The following is a 25,394-nucleotide window of genomic DNA, read 5'->3' as shown; positions in this document are numbered from 1 at the left end:
CCAATCAGAAGCCTCGGCTGCAGGGTTTGTCCAACCATCGTTCAAGGAAAAAAAATCACTACGTGAAATTGACCAATGACAACAGGCTACTCCGCTTCATATTTACTGAGGCTGAGATGCTGAACCCTGTGATTTCCACCAGGACCGTACGAATCCTGCAGACTTGTGTCTCTCTGTAACCTCCTGACCAGCAACCCTACTCCAGCACAGCCATGGACGTCATCAAGCAGGTTCTGAATTTTGGTGCAGGGCCAGCCAAGCTGCCACCATCCGTAAGTTCTCTGCTGCAGGAGCATCTCCTAATAAGCCATGGAAGCTTGTGCACATGGGATCTATAGCAGGATTGTAGATGAGCCTGGATATATTTCATAGTATTGATAGAATCCAAATGTTTTCAGATGTGCAGAGAGTAAATTGTCAGTCTTCAACTAGTACTGTTCACACATAGCAGATCAGCTGCGGATTTTCCTTCTGCTTTCATTAGGCTAACGGTAAAGTGCTGCAATTAGTAGTAGCTATCTATATATATATATATATATATATATATATATATATATATATATATATATATATATATATATATATCTATTGCAGATTTCTTTTATGGTGCATTTAACCCTTTGCAATGCTCAACAAAATGATGTAACAAATAGATTTGCTACTAAAGTGTCTGCTTGGCACTGACTTCTTCTGAAGGTACTATGGCACAGATATTTACAGTCAGATGATGTAAGAATACTGCACTGTGATTTTTCCAGACAAAATGGATTATAGTCAATGCTGATGGCGAGGTGGGGGATCAGGATAGACAATGACTGCTTGTTCTGGTGGTACAGATGAGAGTCAATGCAGAAAGAAATTGCATCAGCTGTCACCTTCTGACCAATCAGAGGAGGAGCACAAGTGGGGGCGTGGCTCTGTTCACAATGTATCTACCCAACTGACATTGCTTCTGCTGTTTCAGCATTTTTTCCCCAACTATGCACATAACCAGACGACGTTACCTGAGCGCTGCATTTATAACACCACTGCCTGCAAAAACATGTCTCTTTTGTGCATTTTGTGATCAACTTGTCATAAATCTAGTTTTTCATCTCTTCAATATAATATCAGTTCTCTGGCTTTTAGTATGTCAGCCTTGGCTAGGTGTAAATGCAGCATGTATGTTTAGTTACCTATTGTACACTGCAAATGACAAACCCTTTGTTATACAATTTTATCTGGCAGGTTATGCTTGAAGCTCAGAAAGAATTAATTGACTATAAAGGACTTGGCATAAGTATTCTTGGTATGTACACTGATTCATAAAATATGTTTGTTTTTCCTATGTTGTCATGGTATCTGTTAACGTCACATACGTGGCTTGTTATATAATGTAGTAGGTAATAGCATTTGACCGGCAACATTTTAGCTTCAGTTAGCTTAAAGGTGGCCATATATTTTAAGTGATCAGTGAATTTTTTTTTTCAGAGTTTGCATAAGGCTGCATTCATGCAACCGTTGGTGGACGGATATACGGCTGCAAGCTTGCTGCCGTATATCCGTCTTCCATAGGCCGGCAGTAGGCGCGCACGCAATATTAAAGTACAGCACTGTACCGTGTATCTCTATGGAGAGTGGAAGGGTCAACCCTCCTCCTCTCCATGGCGCCGGATGTATGTGTGCCCAGCTACGGCCTGGCGGACATACGTTTGTGTATATGTGCCATAAAGTGACACTGTGCAAGTGAACAGAAGAAACAACTAAGTGCCTCTCTGTACTTACTTTAGCGATTATCAATCTCTTTCCTTCCTCTACTCCTAATTTTCTCTTTCAAGGTGGACAGTATCAGATTAAATATATGTCTAAGCATACGCAAGGGGTAGAGTCACAGCAGCTAAGTCTCGCCCACCAGCACAGAAGGGCAATGCAAGCTTATAGAGTCAGAGAGGAGAGCTGCTATACTGTATAGATAAGTGACATAATGACCTAACCCACCTTTCAACCATGAACTGATCATGCTTAAGTGTCCCTGTGTTAGTGGGGAGTGATATGGCTGCTGCCAGATACATCTGGTGGTGGGTGGGGCATTAATAAATTTTACCTGATTCCATGAAGGGGGGAGACAGGAGATACACATAGGCTAACAGGCCGTTTGGGAGGCTGAAAAATGTTAGCTAACATCTCTGACCAGAAATTCTGCGTCTCATTTTCCCACTGTAACAATGTAATTACTAACATGGGGTTGTTTCTATTTCTTACAGAAATGAGCCACAGATCATCTGACTTCACAAAGATTTTGAATAATACTGAGATTTGCATGAGAGAATTATTGTAAGTCCATAGAACTTTTTGATGTGTATTATGAAGTGCTCAGTAAATAACTTTTTAGCTTTTATTATTAACATTTTTTAATTTTACGATAAATGGTGTTTACCATGCAATAGATTTAACACGGTTACCGTACTTTATTTTCTGGGACAGCACAAATCAGGAGACCCCAATTTTTTATCATAAAAAAAGGTTTTATGTCAGTTGGGTGTATTCAAAAACATCTAGACTTTTTTTTTTTTTTCTTCTTGTGTTTTTGATTAGTTATTGAATTGCACGTGTAATACACAGGGTTCCTTATGTCGAGCTGTATTTCCGACAAACAGCCTATTAGATTCTCCTTTTAAGTTCCCTGGCTTTCCTTCCATTATGACAAGCACCCCGGCAGAGATAAAATTCTTGCCTCCGTTATCTAACTCCCTTAGATGCCAAAGTCGAAATGAACCCCATCATCTAAAGAGTCAACAGATGTCAATTGTGTTACAGGACCATGTGCCTATTCCATTAAAAAGCATATGGAGCATGTCCTAGTCTGAACCATTTCATGGATCACTCCTAGACTGTAGTTTATAAGAATCCATGAAATACGGTTTCCAAAGGGAGGAAATGGGCCATAAAAAACAAATGTTAATGTCCATTTCTCCTCGGACAGTAATCCGCTTTTTCATTCCTTCTGTCTTTCTGATTTCTTAAACACTCTTAAATTTACACAGATTAGCTTTTAAGAAACTGTAAACTGGGCAACCCACAAACAGTTGAAATACTAGTATTAAAATGTTAGTATGATGTAGTAATGTTATCAGGACTATACCTGTACCTCAGGGCTGTGTCTGTGACATGGGGTTATGAGGTAAGCCGGCTTTGGTTTAATAGTTTTTTCTGTAAATTAAAAAATCCTTTTTTCTTGTGCCAGTTTAATATGCTTGTGCTTTATTTTTTTCTGAAACAGAAATATACCGGACAATTATAAAGTGCTATTCCTTCAAGGAGGTGGAAGTGGACAATTTAGTGCCGTGCCTCTTAATTTAATAGGTTTGAAAGAAGGCAAATGTGCAGACTACATAGTAACAGGTGCCTGGTCAGCAAAAGCTGCTAAGGAAGCAGAGAAATATGGAAAAGTAAACATTGTCCACCCAAAACTTACAAGTTACACAGGTATGATGTTCCATCCATGCTCTTATCTGCACCAAGGCCAGTGATTGATCGCAGCACTTACAGCTCCAGAAAAATAACCAGAGATCAGGGGGACCACCATTCAATAGCAATGGAGGCATTTGATTTAATTCATTAGTAATAAGTACAATACACGTACATTGACTGATTTCTTACTGTAAACTAATGGTGAATAAATATCTGTACTAGCTATAATTGGAAACCTGTCAGTTTAATGGCGCCCAGAGGCTGCCCTATCCCCAGTACAAAGAAACTTTTTCATTGTATAAAGTATCTTCTAAATCATAATTTGGAGTTTTTCTCAGAGTATATGAATATATATGGAAATAAGGATATGGGTTTTTTTTTTGTTTTTTTTTCAGGAACACACAAAAAATCTGTTTGCATTACTAAAAATAATAGTGTGTTGCAGCAGAAGAGTCCCCTAAAGGGGTTGGCCACTGTCTTTACTGCTTGTGGATAATCAAGTGATTCAGCAGTCCTGCTACTTAATTTTGTACTGTGTACAGACCCTCCATGCTTTTTTTTTTTTTTTTTCCCCCTAAATCTATGAGCTCTGCTGAATAGGAGGAGCTGTAGCAGTTGAGCTATGACTCGTCCTGAACCTTTCCCTTTTCCTGTCTGTCAGTATGGACAAACTATGAGAAGGGAGACAGAGGGCAGTATGGTGAGAACAGGGTTTCAAAGGGAGCAAAGGCACAGGTACATATACACACAAAGACATATCTCATGGAAAACATTTATTGACATGTGGCCAACCCCTTTAAGGGGCTGTAACTTAACAGTCAGAAGGGAAGACTTCTTTTTGTTGTGAATTCATACATGGCAGATATGTTTTGTGACTTTCTTTTTTTTTTTTTTTTTTTTTTTCTGAAAGGGGCTTACTAAATCCCTGTGGTTGATGTGAAAAAAAACTTCCACATATTTATTCAATATTTCCTTTAAAGAAATGTCTTCAATAAATTTTATCACATATGAATTTACACTTGTAGCCACATCTAGAACCGTGAGAACAAGATTGCTGAAACACATAGAAGATTTTTTTCCCTTAATTTCTAAGTTTTAAATGAAGAACAAAACAAAAATTGAAATGTAGAAGATATTAAGACTGTATTCCCATTTTTCCTATTTTCAGTATATTGACTTTCAAGGACCTGAAGACAGGTCAACTTCTGTAGTGTAGAATAGCGGCAAAATGGATGAATCTGATCTGTATCCTGCACAAAATGCATATTAGGCTGTAGTGCAGGTCAATTTATACTGCAGGTTTACATCTCTTGCAGTGATAGTTGCAGAAATTTTCAATTGAAAAAGTAGCCTGCTGCTAATATTCTGAACTGAAAATATCAACAGTAGAAGACTAGAAAATGCAACGCGAGTATAATAGAAGGACATGTTTTCAAAATTCTTACCTGCAGTTTTTATACAAGTATATAAAATCCAATTTTTATTTTGCTTCCCCTACAGAAATCCCAGATCCCAACAGCTGGAATCTTAACCCAGACGCTTCCTATGTTTACTACTGTGCCAATGAAACTGTTCACGGAGTGGAGTTTCAGGATGTCCCTGATGTGAAGGGAACAGTATTGGTTTGTGATATGTCTTCAAACTTCCTGTCAAGACCAATTGATATTTCCAAGGTGTGTATTTGTTTTCAGTTTCATAAAAGTAAGATGGCTTGGGAGAACTGTCCATGTTGCATACCCATTGTTTTCTTTAAAAAAAAAAAATAAATAAACGTGTTAAGATCTCCTCCTCCTTTTTGCTTTCTAGTTTGGACTTATTTTTGCTGGAGCTCAAAAGAATGTTGGCTGTGCTGGAGTCACCATAGTAATTATCAGAGAAGATTTATTGGGTTTTACCTTGAAAGAATGTCCTACTATCCTAGACTACAAAATCCAAGCAGGAAATGGTTCTTTGTATAACACGCCTCCATGTTTCAGGTATGGAAATTCCAAGAAACTAAGTTCAAGTAGTAGCTTAAAGGGGTATTCCCGCAAAGACAATTGTCTTAACCGTACTCAGGATAACAAAATGACTCTAATTCACTATTATTAACAAAAATAAAGCATTTTACAGATATAATTTAACCAGTCTATCAGTCCTGCTGTAAACAATTTCAGTTGCCCCTAGACACGACCCTGTAACTTCTGACTTTTGGGTCAGCAGCCACAAGCTACAAACAAGTTCTTTATCTGAGGAGGCACAGCAGATCTGTGTGTGTTTAATAGCAGAGATGTAGGAGAGCAGACTGTGTCATTGTGTGTAATAGGCATCTCATGGATCTCATCATCTCTGATCTACCTCATCTCTTTCTATGTGTCAGATACTAGTGAAGGTTCAGAAGGTAAATGAAAGTGTATATATAAACCCTGTACCCTGAAAATCTAACCACATTGTCTGCTCACAGAACTAGAGTGATGGGAGCTAAAACAGCAAAGAAACTGAGTAAAAGTCTGAAGTAAAGGGTTAAAATATTGTGTCATCACTAAGCGATTTAAAATTTGAGAATTTTCTTTCTAGGGAAACCTCTTTAAGCTACATGGTGAGGCTATTTGCACAATAAAAACTGAGAAGTTTAGCCACAATAGTTTTTACACGCTACGCCTGCTTTTCTGCTTTCAGTAGAGCATGGAAACTCTTTTTTTGCACGCTTGATGTCACTTCTGGTAAACAGTAGGAGAGATTGATCATAAAAGGCAATGATTAAATTTAATTTTGCTATTGTCCCCACTCAGTGGAATGCTGAATATTAAGCATTTCACATGTTTTACAGTAATTGTCCAATATCAGCTGACTCCCTTCTGTAGCAAGATGTTCTAAGATGTCTTGGAGCATGGTTGTTACAGCAGGGAGTCAGCTGATGTTACATTGGACAATTACTGTAAAAGATGTTTAAATTTTGTATGATTTGACCTCTTAAAAATTATGCGTATGAGACAGAGGGGCTCCAGTCTCCATTAACATCTATGGAGCTTGGAGCCCTACAGGCTCATTTGCATAATTTTAAAAGCCTTTTTGCGTAAAACGGGGAATGAGAAGCTAAAAGCAGCAGAACCTGCCAGAGAGGACACACACCAGTTTGTCAGTATGCTTGGTTTACAATCCTTGATCCTGGTGGTAGATGTCCTTTAACTTCCATGGTCAGTAGCAACTGCTGTATGTAAATGGTTCAAAGCATGGTGTGGATTTCTTCTTTACCCCCCAATAGAAATTAATTTTTATTAGATGTCACTAAAAAAGTACTTTACTTTTTTATTCACCTATATCCCCCCCCCCCCCACAAAAGTGCATAACACATTTTTAAGAGGATTGAATTTACTGTTACTGTGCCTCCAGTGCCACTAGGTGGGCAAAACTAAGATGGCATTTCAATGAAGATGGGCAATTTTCATTTTGAAACACATTTATTTTCCAGAAGACTTATGTAGGGTGATCTTTCCATCACTTAAGATTTTGAAGGCCGCAATTTCCAAAATTGGGTGACTTGATGTACGGCAGTTTGTAGGTACTTTGTTCAGGCCCCTACCCCTGGGTCATTAAATCATATACAATGTGCCCTCATTTTTAGCATAAACAGTCCCCCAAACAATAAAAAATGTAGGCAGGCATGTATGTATGGGTTAGGCTACATTTAGACCAACGGCTAGGCATACTTCTGGCGCACTGGAGAAGAAATTCACAGCATTCGGGCAATGCACACATAAGATGGGACATTTTACATATGTACAGAGCCCTCTCATTTACATGTATATAGTACCCCCGTAATGAAAGAATTGATACAGTTCACCCTGTAATAAATATAGATAGATATATTTTATATAGCATGCTCCCTTCATTAAAGATGTATATAATTCCTGTGCCCCAAGTATATATGTAAGTAGATGGGTAACCCCAGCACACGTCTCCTCCCCATCCCCCACCCCCATTTTATAGATCGGTAGCCCCAGCCAGCACACTGCCATACAAAAAATTAAACTCATTGTGCACCTTCCAGGTGCTCCACTTCTACCCACTTCTTTTGCAGCAGAGCCAGCTCTGTGCACTCGGTCCATGCTTGGGATATTACGACATGAGCTATGCTATGATGCCCACTGCTATGATGTGGCGGGCAGAGCTTGCGCAGCTGACTCTGCTGGCATTGCTGCAAAAGAAGAGTGGTGGTGAAAAGGAGCTGCAGGGAGTGTCTAGAAGGTGAGCAATACTTTATTTATTATTTTTTTATGGGGGAGCTGGCAGCTGCCCATTGCCAACACATTTCCTCCACCGGGTGGCGCTTGGGGCATTTCCCCCACCCAGTGGAAGAAACGGGTCTGACCTGATGGATGCGCTTTTGTAGTTCTTGACCAATGCTGTGTAAGTAATTAAATTGGGCAAGAAATATATTATCCCAGGGATACAACAAGAAGATAACACTATAAGGGCCACATGATATGCTTCTGCCACATGATTTTATTTCCACTAAACTGTTTTCAGTGGCACAAGCTGGGTATAATTGATTTGATGTATAAATGTCACATCTGTTTGCATACTTATTTTTAAAATCCTCTACATACTTGTGCTTGATCGTATGTTTTGAAAGATTGGGTGTATATGAATGGCATATGGAAAAACTCTTAAAGGTAATCTACCAAATCTATCGAAATGATGCATGATAAACCAGTGACACTTACTCATATATGCAGTCACTGTGACTAATATCTTGTATATGATATCCAAGGCCTCCTGCCTTCTAAAATCAACTTTTAAAATTATGCTAATAAGACAGAACAGCTCTGTGGGGTGTTACCAGAGCCTCTACATGCTCTAGCTTTCCAGGCTGTTACACTGTTCCCCCTCCTCTCCCAGCACTCTCCCTCCCTCTAACTGATGTAATCTCATTGCAGCACAGTAAGTTTCAGCCCACAATGGGGTGGTGGAGGTTCTCTTTGCACACTGTAACAGCCTTTGAATCGGCAGTGCCCTTCAGGCTCATTATGATCATTTAAAAAGTTGATTTTAGACTGAAGGAGGCCATGGATAAGAAATATAAGATTACCACATTTAGGCCCCTTCCACACTAGCAAGTGTGATGCGATGAACTCGCATCACACTCGCAACGCAAGCTGCCGGGAACGGACGGCCCGAACGCTCTACCGCGGGAGTGAACTGACATGCCTGGATCTATTATGAGTAAGTGTCCCTGGTTTATCATCATTTTGATGGTAGGTTTCTTTTAAAAAGGCCATCAAATTTCACAAATTCCTCAGTTTCTGGAATCTGAGATTAAAGGGGTTGTCCAGCAAATATTTGATGTGGTTTGTTAAGGAAAAGTTGTCCAATTTTCCAATATACTTTCTGTATTAATTCCTCACGGTTTTCTAGATCTCTGCTTGCTGTGATTCTATAGAAAGCTTTTGTTTGCTTCCAGTGGATAGAAATTTGTACATGGTCATTTGATGGACATGCAGGTGCACAAGCCGTTATTATCAGAGTAATCTGTGTGTAATAACTACGTGTGCACTTGAATGTCCATAACCTCACATGGACAGATTTCTATCCACTGGAAGTAAACAAAAGCTATACAACCGCAAGCAGAGTTCTAGAAAACCATGAGGAATTGATACAGAAGTACTAGAAGATTTTCCTTACACAAACCATATCAATTATTTGTTGAAAGTGGTCAACCCCTTTAAGTATAATAGGACTACATATAGAATATTTCTGAATCGCTGAATTAGTGGTTGTGTTTCTCTATTAACACTTTGTTGCGCATCTTTCATTGTTTTTCAGCATCTACATAATGGGATTGGTGTTGGAATGGATAAAGAATAATGGAGGTGCTGCATGTATGGAGAAACTGAGCATTATCAAATCAGAAATCATTTACAATGTCATAGATGAATCCAATGGATTGTTTGTGTAAGTTGAAAGCGTTGATCTCAAATGGTATTTTTTTTTTTCAGAATACGTGGAAGGGAAATGTTTGTTCTGTCTCACTCTAGACTATCTCTTTATAGTTTTGCCACAAGTTGCTTTTAGCTAAAGAAAATCCTCATTCCAATAACAGGTGAGCTTGAGGCTTACCAATCTACTGTGCTGTTTCTGATGATTAGAGACAAGATAACAAGTTCTCGAATTCACAGAAGCAGTGTGAGTGCTGACAGTACTGTACATTGTACAAACAAGGGGTCTTTTTTTAGTCAATATTGGTTTTAATTCCAATATATGCCATATTTGTTCATATACTCATTCTACATGAGGCCTACTCTGACTGTTATGTGCTATTCATTTTGTTGGAACAACCCTCTAATATTCAGAAACTATTTATCTTTAGTCGGGAAATGTGTGCATGTGTGGGGGTTTTTTTGTTGTTGGGATTGGGGGGGGGAGTGGATTTTCGAGCAACTCCTGCTAATTGTTTTCCTACACCAGCAGGGGCTTGATGTTTATGTGCAATGAAAATTGCAACTTTTTGTTGCACAGAAACTTTAAAAAAAAAAACTAATCTCAATTCCACAGATAAATCAACACTGGGAAACTTCGTTAACCCCTTCCCGCTCTGCGGCGGATATATCTGCCGCTGAGCGCGGTGATTGGAGCCAAACCGGTATCGGGATACACGGACTGACAGCCAACACCCGTGGTCGGAGTGGGCTCCGATCACAGGTGTTCAACCCGTTAAATGCCACGGTCTGCGCAATCGCGGCATTTAACATGCCTTCTGGGGGGGTGGGGGGTGTTCCACATATACTGTATCACCGTGTCTGTAACTACCTGTAGAAAGTAAATAATGATTGATCCTGCACGATGAATGCCATAAAAAAAAATAAACTTGTAAAAAAAAAAGAGCCAAATTTTTACCTATTGAATCCCACAAAAAATGTGATAAACACATGTACTCCAGAATACCTGTGCAAAAAAACAAGCCATCAACTGGCTCAGAAGCCAAAAAAAGTAAAAATGTTATGACACTTGGAAGACTGCAAGTTTTATTTAGTAAGGTAAGAAAAGTATGGTATCGACCCATAAAATAAAGAAAACATGATTATTAGGCTATACGGTGAACATGAAAAAAAGTTTAAAAAATCCAGTACAGAAATGATGCTTTTCTACTCCTGCCGTCAAAAAGTTCCTAAATTTTCAATAATTGGGGAAACCAACCCCAAAACGGTAACACTGGAAAAAGCATTTCATCCTGCAAAAAAATGCCATCACATGGCCCCAATAACGAAAAAGTGCAAATTCTATAGCCTATCTGACCATTCTAAATTTCACCTCCGTTAACCCCTTGAAATAGTAATTGAATCAAAATGATCTTCCTAAAAGCTGTTTCTGATTGTTTGAGGAGTGCAGATTCGAAAATGGGTTGATAATATAGGGGGTTTTAGGGGTTAAGGCAAACTTTTCTGAGTGGGTGGAAAAGTTGCAAATTTTTCCACAAATCTACCAATAATACAAAAATATCACATTTTAAATTACCCCTCTCCTATTGATTTCCCTTAGCTTTTTAGGTGACCTGGATTTGTATTTTTGTTTTCCAAAATAACATTTCATTAAAACATTACCAGGTGTCCTGTAGAGAAGAAAAGCAGGAGCAGAATGAATATTCCTTTCCGTATCGGAAGTATCAAAGGTGACAGTGCTTTGGAAAAAGAATTTCTTGACAAAGCTGCAGCACTTGGCATGATGTCTCTAAAAGGACACAGGTAAAAATTACTTCTGACTAGTAATGTACACTGAGGGGGTGCATTGTACTCTAAGGGGTATGAAAACCAGTGTGGAAATGGGTGTCCCCAATGTTTCTAGTGCTTTCTCAACAAAGGTTGAATTGACTATTATTCCTCGCGTTCTCAAGTGTGGACACACACCCTTTGTTGTAGTTTCCTGGATAGCCCCTTAAAACCATATAAATCACCAATCTTACAGACCAGGACCTGTATGATTGGAGCCGCAACTTATGAGGAACTTCCAACAGTTTGCACATCTATCTTAGTATTTTGGCAGCCCCTTGTCAGAAAGTACTTTTTTTTTTTCAATTGGGGGGGGGTCAGGGTTGTATACTGTCCCTAGCATCATCAGACTTTATTTATGAAAGGGGTTGTCCGAGTTTTCAAAAAACTATGTGGCCGGGAGCGGGCTGACTAAAACAATAAAGCTGTACTTGCCTCCCGGTGCCCTCCCGTATCCAGCGCTGCTGTCGCTCCGGTCCGGGCGCCATGTAAACAAACATGGCCGCCGGAGCAGCGCTGGACTCTGTTCCGGCCGGACCCGACAACCTTCCGGCCCCCATACACAATGCTGTGTATAGGGACGGATAGGCGTACCCGGCCACGGCCGGCCGGAAGCTGAGTTCAGCGCTGCTCCGGCAGCCATGTTTGTTTACATGGCGCCCGGAGCGACAGCAGCACTGGATACGGGACGGCACCAGAGGTAGGTACATCTTTATTATTTTAGGCAGCCTGCTCCCGGCCACATAGATTTTATTTTTTTTTAAACTTGGACAACCCCTTGAAGTTGTGTTATTGGTCATGTACCGTCTGGTGGAAGGATTTTTGTTTCTTGAAGAACTACAGTGTAAACCACTTTTGTGTTTGTCCCAGTCTAAACATTTGTACATTTTATTATACAGTTTTACAGATTTTTTTAAGTTGGGACTTCAGAATTCTACGTATTTGTCTTTTGGTGTTTAGATCTGTTGGAGGAATCCGAGCTTCCCTCTACAATGCAGTGGCTGTGGAGGATGTCGAGAAACTAGCAGATTTTATGAGGCACTTCAAAGAGACCCACCAATGAAGAACATGTTTTGTTTTTTCATATCGCCACTGTATAAAATGTAGTACCTAACAAATACTATTTTCATAATGTATAGATGATTGTAGATAGATTCCATTCTTGCCAGGTGTACAGCTTGCAATAACCTTTACTGATTTGCAGTAAAAGTATACAAGTTTAAGAAATGTGCCCCAGCTGTTGAAGATGCCAATTACTGTATTCCTATATTTCTTAAGTGACTAATTTAATATGCTTGTTCAATTTATGTATACTTTTTGTGTCTGTAAATAGGTCAAATGCATTGTCCTTAGACAATTGATGTGCCTGCATATTTTTATGCAAAAAGAATAAAATGTGTATGTTTTGTTAAGCCTATTCAGATTTAATTTTTTTCTTGAGTATGCATGCTAGAAGTTCTTCATGCACATGGCAAATATGCTGAAAAGCTGATTTTACACTACAATCTGTGTACTATATAAACTTTTAACAAGTTACATAAATCTATCTAAAATTAACCTTTATAATCAGAAAAATGCTTTTAGCAAATTGGAATTCAGCATAGATTTGGAAGTAAATATCACATTCAGAAGGGAGCATGACTGAACCTCTTTCTAGCAAAATGCAACAAATGAAATGTTTTAAGTAAAAGCTCAATGCACAGGGTGGGCAGTCACAGTAACTATGGGGGATATTTATCAGAAGTAGCTTAAAGCAGATCTGTTCTAGTTCCCCATGGCAACCAATTAGAACTCCGCTTTCATTTTCCACCGCTATTTATAAAATGAAAGCTGTGCTTTGATTGGTTTCCATGGGGAACTAGAACAGTTTTGCCTATCGCACAATAATATCGCTTTCCATACTGTACAATTCTACCTTAACTGACTTCAGCCAGTTTTATTTAACAGGGATATAAATAAAACAAGCAAAAATAAAGCTTCGTGCTTCTCTGGCACTAAAACTAAACACCAGGTGCTGGACTACTGCCTGGCACCACAAAAACACACCTGACATGTCTCTTCCCCAGGGTGCAGCCAATGTTAGAAGCTGGCACCAGGTATCAATGCAGCACTTTCAGCTGGCTGCTAATAAGTAACAGAATTCAGACCACGTTCACATGTGGCACTTTTGCTGTGCTTTGAAACGCAACTAAGGGGGGGGGGGCAAATGAATGCGAGTTTCCACTGAAGCGCATGGTTTTTTTGGAATGCGCACCATGTTCTGCATGTAAGTAATGCAAAACATGTAGTGCTCAATCCAAAATGCATGCGTACGGTGGAAATGCATATGCATTTTGGCCAAGCCCCTCTGCAGCAAATCAGCTATATGTAAATGTGGCCTCAGGTTTCCCACTTTAATACAACTTGCCCTTGGGCAACATACACCTGTTCTTATCCAAAACTGCTGTGGTTGCAGCTATCCTGCCACAGTATTTAGAAAATAAAGAATACAAGTTATATAATGGCCATGTACACACACTGGAATATTAAATATCCTCAGAACATCTGGAAAGAGTGTCGAACCCCCATAACACTTGTCTCTGTGGCATGCCGGTGTCCGATCCTATGCCTGCTTTGCTGTAATAAAGTTTTTACCTTGGAAACCGGTAAGTGCTATCTATGTCTTTTGTTCATAGAGCCTATGCTCGCTTAGAGCCATGCACTGCTATAAGGCTGACATTTTGTATTTTTAGCAGTGCCTTAAATTGCATCTCAAGACACAAGAGATAATTTACTATAGTAAAATAAAACAATGTTGCACTAGCTCCAATGATGGTGGGTGGGACAACACTACAAAAAGTGAATTGTTACAAATTTCTTGGGGTGCAGGAGGATAATGGGTTGCACTGGCACCTTAATGAAGATTTGGTATATTAAAAAAAAAATCTATGGCCAGACTGCATATTCTGCAATCATTGTTAGTCAGACTTTGTTGGTCTCTTTTTATAAGTGTTATTATGAATTATATAAAATACTCAATATGTGTATTGGGGAAGTAGCATTGGAGTACAAGAAAAGGTGTGGGAGAGTAATAATCAAAGGCAGGTGGTATAATAGGTGATTAAAGTCACCAAAGCTCATCTCTCCCTTCAAAACAAGAAAAAAAAAAATCATAGAAAATGGGTTTAAGATAAAATAAAGATGCTGGTGTAATGGGGAAAGAGCAAGAGAACTGGGACCCGCTACTGCAGAGTAGGATGCTAGATAAATTGGATCGTATTTTAGCAAATGAAAAACATCCAATGCACCAAGTTGTTATAAACCAGAGATGTACATTTAGTGGAAGTTGTGTTCTCCCTAGATGTAAAACTGATTTAAACACCTGTTTATTTTCTTCCAACTGTGATAGGTTTTGCTAATATTAGATATGTGAGGGGGCTTTTAATACCTTAAATAATACCGCTTAGATTAAGGCCTATTAAAGAACACACAAAAAAAACCCTGTCCAAGCACTGTATTAGGTCATAGTGATGGATGGGCAAACAGGGACATGGCATAGAGTGACCAAGGAGGTGAGTGAATGTTTATATTTTTTTGCAACCCCCCCCCCCACTCTCCCACAACCCCTTTAACAAAAACTATAGCAATTAAAGGGGGTCCATATGGTGCATCTTTAACCCTATAGCAAATTTGTCATTTAGTTGAAAAATATACCACCCAATTCAAAGAACTTTATCAATGTTGCTTATTACCCAGTTTGACTGAACTTAAAGTAAATGTCAAATTTACAAAGTAATGCATGTTTCTATTAACTTAACCTATGAACTCTATGGCAAACCTTTACCCAATTCCTTTTTTACTGAAGTAGTTTTGTATCCTTTAGATTGTGAGTTACGTGAGCTGTACAGGCATCTGAGTTATCTGAGATAAAATTATCAAACCATGTGCCATAAAAACGGAGCAATCAAAACGTGTCAGGGAAACACGTGTTTATAGCATAAGAATTTACACGTGTAAGTACAATGTATAGAAATTATTAACTTGTTCTAAGATAACAATATTGATTTAAAGTTTCAATGTGGTTATACTGGCAGACTGATCAAACTGTTATATTCTATATTAATGCTGTCAGAATCCCAGGCTTAGGTTCAGAAAGAGTCTGCTCTATCACACTGGACCATCCTCTGACCGTCATTCGTGCTCCAAAACCTAAGCATTTTTTAATATAGTTTCTTTAGTTTTTATTTGGTTTTCAACATTTTTGCACAGTAACAGGATAACAAAAAAAGTGGTTCACAGACTCCCCCCCCCCATAACAATATGAAACCTATATTATGTATAAATGGTACAACATGGGGCCAATTAGTATTATGGTTACTCTAGAAGCATGCCTATTTCTATAGAATGTGTAATGGACCCAGGTGCCCATTAAATTCTCCAGGAGATACCATTGGGTAAGGGTGAAGGGTTGCATCAGGGAAATAATTTCTACCACATTTAAATAGATTATGACCCATTTTTCTAAAGGACTCCTTTGCCTTCAAACTCATTACTTTCTGTTTCTATTTGTTCTAAGGTTATACAGTGTTTTGTGTGATCTATGATACATTGCATGGTTGGTAGTGTATTCCCCAATACAACAGGTTGTTACTAGACATAAGACAGTAAACAGTTGAGCGATAAATTGAATTGTTGCAAGCAGTTCTCCTCTGATTATAACGTTGCAACAGGATTACCCACCCAAAACCTCCTGGGCATTTTTACATAGACCTTGATCTGAAAATGACCATAAAACGTTAAATAAATCTGTGGTGTTTTCCATAGATTTAGGATAGGACGTCTTCCTATCTTTTAAAGGTGAGGTCGGAAGATTGAAGACATGTATCACTCTATGCAGTATGCAGAAGTGCACTACTCTCCTAATAGTATGCCAACCCTTTACTATATTTTTCCTATTTCCACATCAGGAATATGTCTGGTCAAATCGTGTAACCAGTTCCTCCAAGCGAGTTTCCAAACCATGTAAGAGGTACCCCACCTTGACAATATCTTTTTCTCTCCATTAATAAAACAATCTGTTATTCAGACCTTGCAGGAAATCTGGGTTAGCCCATAGCTGAAGATGTTTTGAGATGGCAAAAGATTAACCAATTTTTTTTCTTTACGACCCTCCAGGAGGCTATAGTGTCTTTACACATGGTTGAACTCTTCAGTTCACGTGGCACATAGCGAGTGAAAGTATGCCAATGGAACAAAAAGCTGCTTCCAACTCGTAGTCTGAATAGGAGCTGGTTTTATGCACCCAATCAAATATGTGTCTAGCATATACAGATACATATAGATACAAGCCAAATTTAAAGTGTATAAACACGGAAAGCCCTCTTAACTTTTGCCATGATTAATTTGTCTCGTTTGATCCAAGGTCTTTTCCTTGCCACAATAAATGTGAAAATTCTTCATTGAGTTTAACCACATCTATGTGACGTGAAGTATCAGGATTCGTAACATTCATTTTGATATGCTCATCATCTTAAGTAGATGATTGCCCTAGACCAACTCGTTGGCACGCACTAGTGCAATGCATATCACATTATACCTCTTCCTATATCAGGCCACCTCTGCTGAATAGTTGCCAAATATTTTACGGCCTTGCGATAGCATCATTGGGGGTCATTTACTAAGGGCCCGAATCGCATTTTTACGGCGGGTTACTCAAATTTTTCAGTTTTGCGCCGATTTTCCCTGAATGGCCCCGGGGGTTTTGGCGCGACGGAATTCGGGGGGTGTGGCCGAGCGAAAACCCGACGGATTCGGAGAAACCGCCGCATTTAAAAAAAAAAAGTGTCGCTGGACACGTGCTTACCTGCCCTCGGCCCGGCTTGGTGAAGTTCAGTGCGTTCCGATGGACTTCAGCGCAGCAGCGACGTCGGAGGAACTGCCTTAGTGAATCGCCGGAAGACCCGAATCCTCCACACAGAATGCGCCGCTGGATCGCGACAGGACCGGGTAAGTAAATCTGCCCCACTGTATAGCCTCCTTATCATTGAAGTCCAAGTATTTAACTATCGCCTGTCTTGGTCTATGATGCTGCAGTGGCGCTCCAGTGGTTTAGGTGCAGGTCTGATTTTGTGGGCTTTCTCGACTGGGAAGGGCAGTCCCAGCGTTTTAGGCAATTCCACCTCGCACAAATGTTGCAGGTCTGCGGATAGGATCCTGCCAGCCTAAGGTTATTCCTTCCTGACCTGTTTTCAAGGTCGTCCCCCTTGTCTTGAAGACCAACTGTCAGCTTTTCTTATTCCTGCAGCTTATCATGAGACTCCATGTGCTGGTCCTCAAAAGCTAACACTTTCGATTCTTCTTCAGTCAATCTGCCATCATGATGACTGATTTCATCTTGCAACACTTGCAGTGTGTTCTCTACAGTAGATGTCAGTGATTAGGTTAGCTGTGGTGTAATGTATTAAACCACCGCAGTAGCCAGTTTAAACAGGCTGTACACTGGTGTCTGTACCTGGGGAATAAGCAACTTGGTCATCCACCTCTGCCTGTGCCAAAACAGGAGGATTTGATGCAGCACATGTTGTTCCCGGCAGAGCTATACTGGAGGCTTGCAGTCACTGCTTTATGCCGACTTCTGTGAAGATTCTTGTGCCGCTCCTCAGGACGTATCTTTCCATATGCGGCCAGAAAGGTGAGTAAAGGTTTGCCTGTTACCCTGTCGGGTATCAGGAGTCATTTGCCAGGACTGATAGACGTAGTGGAGGCCCCAAGTTATGAGGAGCAGAGCTTTGCGTCCTAACATAACAGTTCTGGAAGTGGAAGTTCTACCTAAGCTTTTTAACTTCCACCGAAGAATGGTTCCGACATCCCCTGTAGCCACCCCGATAATGACATGAAGAAGGCTTAGTGTATGGTAATGCCCGTTTGCAGGCAAGTGTTTTACAACAACTTTTTGTCTCAAAATCTTTGTATGAAGATATCTTTGCCTTGCCACAATTCTGTCTCTGAGCTCCCTCGGCAATTCCTTAGACCTTATGATTGGGATGTGCTTTGACGTGCACTGTGAGCTGTGAGGGCTTATATAGATAGGTGTGTGCCTTTCCTAATCAAGTCCAATCAGTTTTATTAAACACAGCTGCACTCTAATAAATGAGTAAAACCATCTCAAGGAGGATCACAGCAAAGGGTCTGAATACTTATCAACATGTGATATTTTAGTTTTTCTTGTTTAATATATTTGCAAACATATCTACATTTCAGTTTTTTTCTGTCAAGATGGAGAGCAGAGTGTATGTTAATGAGCTAAAAACGAACTTTGATCTTACCAATTGGCTGGAATGAAATAAAAATTTAAAGGGGTTTGAATACCTACTGTATTTCTTCAAATTAGAACGTCACTTCAAGACAAAAAATAGTTTTTAGCACAGCTGTAGAGAGTCTTTGACAGCTGTCCTATACAGATTCCATGGTTATTTAGTGCAGAGTTGGGAATTTTTTTTTTACATTACTGTTGTTCTTTAACCCCATAGCGCAATAAGACGTACCCTTACGTCTTACTGCGCATGGGGGAGTATGAAGAGGGCTCACAGGCTGAGCCCTCTTCATACTCACCGGGCATTTGCTTCATAATGAAGCAAACGCCCGTCGTTAACCCTTTTATTGCCGCCGGCAAAGCTGCCGGCGGCATTAAAGAGCCGGCGGCACGTGGGCGCCGCCATCTTGGCTCCGATCGTCACTCCCCGTGACGTCACCGGGGAGCGGCGATCCGTTGCCATGACAGCCTGGGATCACACAAAGATCCCAGGCTGTCATGATCGAGGCTATCTATTATAATGTGCACATTATAATAGATGGTATGCAAAATCCCCATATACTGCCATACTGTAGTATGGCAGTATATGGTAGGATCAATCAGACAACCTAGGGTTAAAGTACCCTAGGGAGTCTGTAAAATAGTAAAAAAAATAAATAAAAAAAAGTAAAAAAAAAAAAATTATATTAAAAAAACATAAAAATTCAAATCACCCCCCTTTCCCTAGAACTGATATAAATATAAATAAACAGCAAAAATCATAAACACAATAGGTATCGCCGTGTCCGAAAATGCCCGATCTATCAAAATATAATAACCGTTTTTCACTGCGTTAAACCCCGTAGCGGAAAATAGCGCCCGAAGTCGCAAATGGCATTTTTTTGCCATTTTGAAAAATAGAAAAAATTCTATAAAAAGTGATCAAATGTCGAACAGTCCTAAAAATAGAAGCATTGAAAACGTCATCAGAAGTCGCAAAAAACGACACCACCCACAGCTCCATACACCAAAGTATGAAAAAGTTATTAGCGCAAGAACACGGCAAAATGAAGAATTTTTTTTCTGTACAGGAGGTTTTAATTTTTGTAAATGTATGAAAACATTATAAAACCTCTACAAATTATGTATCCCTGTGATCGTATTGACCCAATGAATGAAGTAGACATGTCATTTAGGGTGCACAGTGAAAGCTGTAAAAACCAAGCCCACAAGAAATGGCGCAAATGTGTTTTTTCATCATTTTCACTGCATTTAGAATTTTTTTCCCGCTTCCCAGTACACGGCATGGAATATTTAATACCATCACTACGAAGTGCAATTTGTTACGCAGAAAATAAGCCATCACACAGCTCTGTACATGGAAAAATAAAAAAGTTATAGATTTTTGAAGGTGGGGAGTGAAAAATTAAAAACGCAAAAACGAAAAAGGGCCTGGTCCTTAAGGGGTTAAGGGTGTTGGGAGCGTTTCCCAATCAAGCACCACACAACCTCTGTGCTCAGCCAGAAAAATCCAAAGGTAATGTTTGTGAGTGTGATTTGTCAGTAGACACAAAAAATCTATTTATTATTTTTGCAGTTAAAAAAACAAAAACAAACAAACAAAAAAAAAACCATATATATATTACATATATATATATATATATATATATATATATATATATATATATATATATTACATATATATATATATATATATATATATAATTATATTATATTATATATAAATTTGGTTAAATGAAATTATTGTAAGGGCAGTTGTCTGCTTTATCATGTTTTTAACTACAGGTAGTCCCCTACTTAAGAACACTCGACTTACATACGACCCCCTAGTTACAAACAGACCTCTGGATATTGGTAATTTATTGTACTTTAGTCCTAGGCTACAATAAACAACTGTAACAGTTATCAAAGGTGTCTGTAATGAAGTTTTAATGTTAATCTTGATTCTTATGACGACCCAACATTTTTAAAATCCAATTGTCACAGAGACCAAAAAAGTTCTGGCCGGGATTACAATGATAAAATATACAGTTCAGACTTAAATACAAATTCAACTTAAGAACAAACCTACATACCCTATCTTCTATGTAACCCGGGTACTGCCTGTATGTGGAATATATGTTTATATGGTGGAAATCTACAACTAACCTAATTGGTGTATACCAGCTGTCATAAATTAGACCAATATTCAAAAAGGATCATTTCAATTTACAACTTTATTGGAAAATTCAGTTAGACATAAAAACCATACTCAAAAATGTTATTATGATAAAATGTTGGTGGTATACTTAGGAAATACCCAAGGAAAAAGGTGGCTCACCCGTGGAATCATCTAACTATAACCTAAATAGTGGAAACGGAGATATTCATTCACCCTCAACATACTATACAAATATTACTGAAATCCAGTCTAGTTGAGGCAGTTTAAGAAATAAAGTTAATTAGTGCCAACAGTGGTCTCAAAACAAAATGAATACCTTATACTGAAAAAAACAAAAGGGGTTATGCAACAGAAAAGGCAAGATGCCAATCACAAATGAAAAGGGAGCCACCCATGGACCAGTCAGACCTGTAAAATGTATCCTTAAACTATAAGAATAGGACTAAACATGGCATGGCATCAGTCATTGGACACACTCTCTCATCTTTATTATGTGACTTCTGGTGTTATATGACACCCACTAACTCTGTAAGAGACATTTTCTGTTGCCCTGTGTGAATGTGTACATTTTAGGGCTAAACATTTCCCTAACCCTGTCACTACTGACAATGGGGCACATTTACTTACCCTGTCCCTGCACGGACCCTGCCGCGATTAATGAAGATTGTGCTTCCGTTATCCTGCATGTGTCGCTTCCCCGATTAGGTCCGCTGGAGTTCACCTTCTTGCTGGTGCATGTAAGCTCTTGGCTTGCAACATAATTTTGAAGTTGAATCCCACTGTTTGTCCAAATCCGTCGGATCGTCCGACAGCCCACCCCCCATTTGTGTCACATGAAAGCCGGCACAATTGCGCCAAAATCTGATTGCATGCACCAAAAATCCCTTTTAAATCCCTGTCCCAGCGGCGCAAAACGGAAATCGTCTTAGTAAATGAGCCCCATTGTGTATGAACATTGCCCTCTCCATCTGCGTTGGCAATACCAATTGCAGTAGTGAACCACTTAGGTTTGACTGTGGCTCATAACAGAAATGCTCATGAGTGATGCAATATTGGATAGCCAACTGGCACCCCCGTGACATCATCAAAGGGTGCTCTTTGGTTGCCATGATAGCTGCGTACCTCTTAGAACTGTCATTCGCCATTCTCTATTTCATCATGTTCTGTGACATTTTGTACTATCAAATTGTACAAGTACATTTTTTTCCAATACTATGTTTAATGGTATAATATATATGTAAGACAGAGAAGAAGTGTGAGGCCTGCTCTTCCCATAACTTCTGTCCTTGCCTACTTGCCCTCCTTGCCATAAACTGCAGGCATGATTTGTATCATGTGGCAAGAAAACTATAAGAAGTCAGACTAATAGGGTAAAAGACAAGATGCAGGTGATAGAAACAGTTGTCGGGCAGACAAATAGTCAAACTTCAGACAAAAGATCAGGATCACAGCCAACATTTTGGTGGTGTGGCACAGATAAGTGCAAAGCACAGTAATGCTGCATTCACACACACGTATGGGGGCCGTATACACGTCCGTACACTGCAATGGCCTCACGGTGCTATATGGGAGTAGTACAGTGCTGCATGCGTGCGGCACCTACCGTTCCGTAGCCCGTAGAAAGATAGGACATGAACTATCTTTCGCCGGAATACGGCGCCGTGCGCTGTCTATTTCTATGGGGCGGGACAGGGGTGAGCAGCTTCCTCCTCTCTCGGGCGCCACCGTGTGCCCGCCATGCTATGGTACGGCAGGCACACGTCAATGTGAATGTAGCCTTAGATAGACAAACAGATACAAGAAAACAAGAAGACTTCAGACTAACAGGGTCAAGACCAAGATTCCGGTGAGATAAAAAATTGTTAGGCAGACAAATAGTCAAAGTTCAGACAAAAGATCAGGATCACACCAAAACAAAGAAGAAACTCAGAATGTCACCAATGAGCCAGAAAGATAAGTAAAAAACAGGCACCATTATAATTGAGAGGCAGGTATCTATGGAGTAACTGGACAAATCCCCCTGAAAATAATTGCTGCTGCACTCCAGAACTCATACCAGTTCTGCACACACATTCCCAGCCGTGGTAGGCTGCTGACTTTTCAATCTACCAGCCTCTAATGGAACATTACACTTATATTTTGTTCCCATCCAGCGGAACTGCTCTGCAGAACTATGCTCTAGCAAAAACCACACAACTTCTGAGAGTTGTGACACTATAACAACATAAAGCAACAAAGCTTAGGTTGGTCGGGGGTTCCTTTAAAATTATTACTTACAAATGAACATCTACTACAACATACCAAGCTTTGTAAAACAAAACCCAGTTTTAATTTGGACAATAGTACAAAAAGTACCCTTTCAGGGAAATATCAATTGAGAGTGTCCTTTAATGTTACCCAAAGTTTAGTGTAGCTACAAAGAGCATCATCTACTCATTAGTGTGAGTAAGCTATGTGTTACATATGAAGTTTAGAAAGTTGCAATAAAAATGTTTCAATGTGTAGATTTGTTCTTCATTACAAAACTTCCTCTGCAGATAAGCTTTTGAGAATACCCACCATAAATACACATGGCTTTATCTGCTGTTTCAACAGATAAACAAAATGATCCAGGTCCTCTCTGACACAGCTATGAACTTTGTGAACTTACTACATCTATCTGAAGGTCTAAGGCGAAAGGAAACCTGCTTTGTTGCTTATGCCACTTTTATTGACTTCTTTAGCCTTAGGTAAGACACTGCTTTCTACCAGATAAGTGACATATTATCTTGTGATAACCTTTGTTGTTTGCATAATTACCACAGAAGCACGTAGAATAGTCAAATACATTAAATACATTAAAAGCGTTGTCAGATTTCAGCAAATAATTGATATGGTTTGTGTAAAGTTATACAATTTTTCAATATACTTTCTGTATCAATTCCTCACTGTTTTCAAGATCTCTGCTTGCTGTCCTGCTTCTATGTTTACTTCCAGTGGATAGAAATCTGTCCATGGTCACACAGGCGTGCTGCTCGTTAGTATAACAGAGAATTATCAAAGCTGTGTGGAAGAACGAACCATGCACCTGTGTGACCATGGACAGATTTCTATCCACTGGAAGTAAACATACAAGCTTTGTATAGCAGGAAAGCAAGCAAAGATCTTGAAAACAGTGAATAATTGGAAGTATATTGGAAAATTGTATAACTTTCCTTACACAAACCATATCAATTATTTGCTCAAAGTCGACAACCCCTTTAACTACCTTATTTAAATGTTCTACATATGAAAATACAATTTTACTTGTAACACCTGGGTTTGTTTGTCCTATGATAAGTGTCATTTTGTTTCATTTTGTTCTTATTAGTCTGAACAAAAGCTTACTTCTTTTCTAGCATTCTTAATTTATCTTCACCACACTTGCGTCCATTGCGTAGTTTGCTGTGGTTTGTAAACAGTTAACCCGCTTAGACAGAAGCTTCCTGCCATGTCAGGATGTCAGAGATCTGTTCCAAAAATCTTCTGGACCTGGACTCTAACATCTCTTGCTTGCTATAGTCCTACTTTTAGGGAGCTGGTGTTCACCTTCTGTCTTTTTCTCAGTGTTTGCAATTTTGCACAGAAAGGGAACAATGAACAGTTGTCACCTAATGCTTAGGGTAATTAATGCTTAGTAGTAATTATACAGGGCCATGAACATGTACAGGAAGTACATTAAGGTTCCTTTAAACAGCATAACACAGCACCTTTAAACTGAATACCTTATATACTCGAGTATAAACCTAACTCCGTTTATACTTAAGTCTATTAAAATATCCTATCTTTGCCGTTGCACACACAATGACGTCAGCCACTTGCTGACATAGTGTGTACGCCGCCATCAGCTGGTCATACTCGTGTCAGGGGGCTATATATTAGAGGGCATTGGTTGACAATGGCAACGAGAACCATTCTGCTCACTTCTGATAAATCTCTCCAAAGACAAGGTAATCAGAGACAGAAAGAGAGACAGTCAGAGACAGTTACAGACAGAGAAAGTCAGAGAAACTCAGAGACAGAAATAGTCAGAGACAGACAGAGACAGAGATGGTACATAACAGAGGCAATCAGAGACAGTAAGAAACAGAGACAGAAACAGTCAGAGACAGAGATGGTCAGTAAAAGAGGAAGTCAGAGACAGTGTGAAACAGATAAAACAGACAGAGACGGGCAGAGACACTCAGACGTAAACAGTCACAGAGACAATCAGTGACAGTCAGAGACAGACAGAGACTGTCAGAGACAGAAGAGACAAAGACGTCAGAGACAGAGATGGTCAGAGACTGTCACTGACAGAAACAGTCAAATACAGAGATAGTCAGTAACAGAGAAATTTACAGACAGAGACAGTCAGAGACAGATAGAAACAGACAGAGACTGTCAGAGACACTTAGACAGAAATGGTCACAGAGACAGTCAGAGAGAGAGAGAGAGAAATAGGTACATATAAAATATGTTTTGTGAACCCATTCTATTTTGTTATAGCTAAGAGCAGTTATTTACTATCCTTGGGCAACGCTGGGAGCTACATCTAGTATAACATAAAGTTGATTTATGTGGATGTAAGGGAAAGAATTTTTAGCTAAAAAAAGCATGTCAGTTACTTAATAGGACTCTATAGGAGCCTGTATATGTCAAAATGTGGTGACAGGTTCTCTTTCAATATGGTTGATTGAAAATATTTTCTGTGACTCTTGCGTATCATCTAGAAGTTACTTTTTACAGT

At 39.4% G+C, this 25,394-nt stretch overlaps 1 protein-coding gene across 1 annotated transcript; it reads left to right on the top strand.

Annotated features, from left to right (window-relative positions):
• The first annotated feature begins 7 nt into the window (after positions 1-7).
• Positions 8-12,260, top strand: PSAT1 (phosphoserine aminotransferase 1). The gene is made up of 9 exons (XM_072150907.1): positions 8-272; positions 1,228-1,288; positions 2,244-2,313; positions 3,260-3,465; positions 4,951-5,123; positions 5,257-5,426; positions 9,256-9,384; positions 11,034-11,171; positions 12,156-12,260. Exons 1-9 carry the CDS (start codon positions 213-215, stop codon positions 12,256-12,258), a joined length of 1,110 nt encoding a protein of 369 aa, XP_072007008.1. The 5' UTR covers positions 8-212; the 3' UTR covers positions 12,259-12,260.
• Positions 12,261-25,394: the final 13,134 nt, after the last annotated feature.

Source organism: Engystomops pustulosus, chromosome 1 (assembly GCF_040894005.1).
Source record: "Engystomops pustulosus chromosome 1, aEngPut4.maternal, whole genome shotgun sequence".
NCBI classification, from domain to species: Eukaryota; Metazoa; Chordata; class Amphibia; order Anura; family Leptodactylidae; genus Engystomops; species Engystomops pustulosus.
The sequence above is the reverse complement of the archived record's forward strand: the minus strand, read 5'-3'. Positions and strand labels throughout refer to the sequence as shown.

Coding starts and splice junctions, on each gene's coding strand:
- PSAT1 (XM_072150907.1), top strand. CDS start 213: ATGGACGTCATCAAGCAGGTTCTGAATTTTGGTGCAGGGCCAGCCAAG. Junction 1,289..2,243: donor ACTTGGCATAAGTATTCTTG/GTATGTACACTG, acceptor TATTTCTTACAG/AAATGAGCCACAGATCATCT. Junction 3,466..4,950: donor AAAACTTACAAGTTACACAG/GTATGATGTTCC, acceptor CTTCCCCTACAG/AAATCCCAGATCCCAACAGC.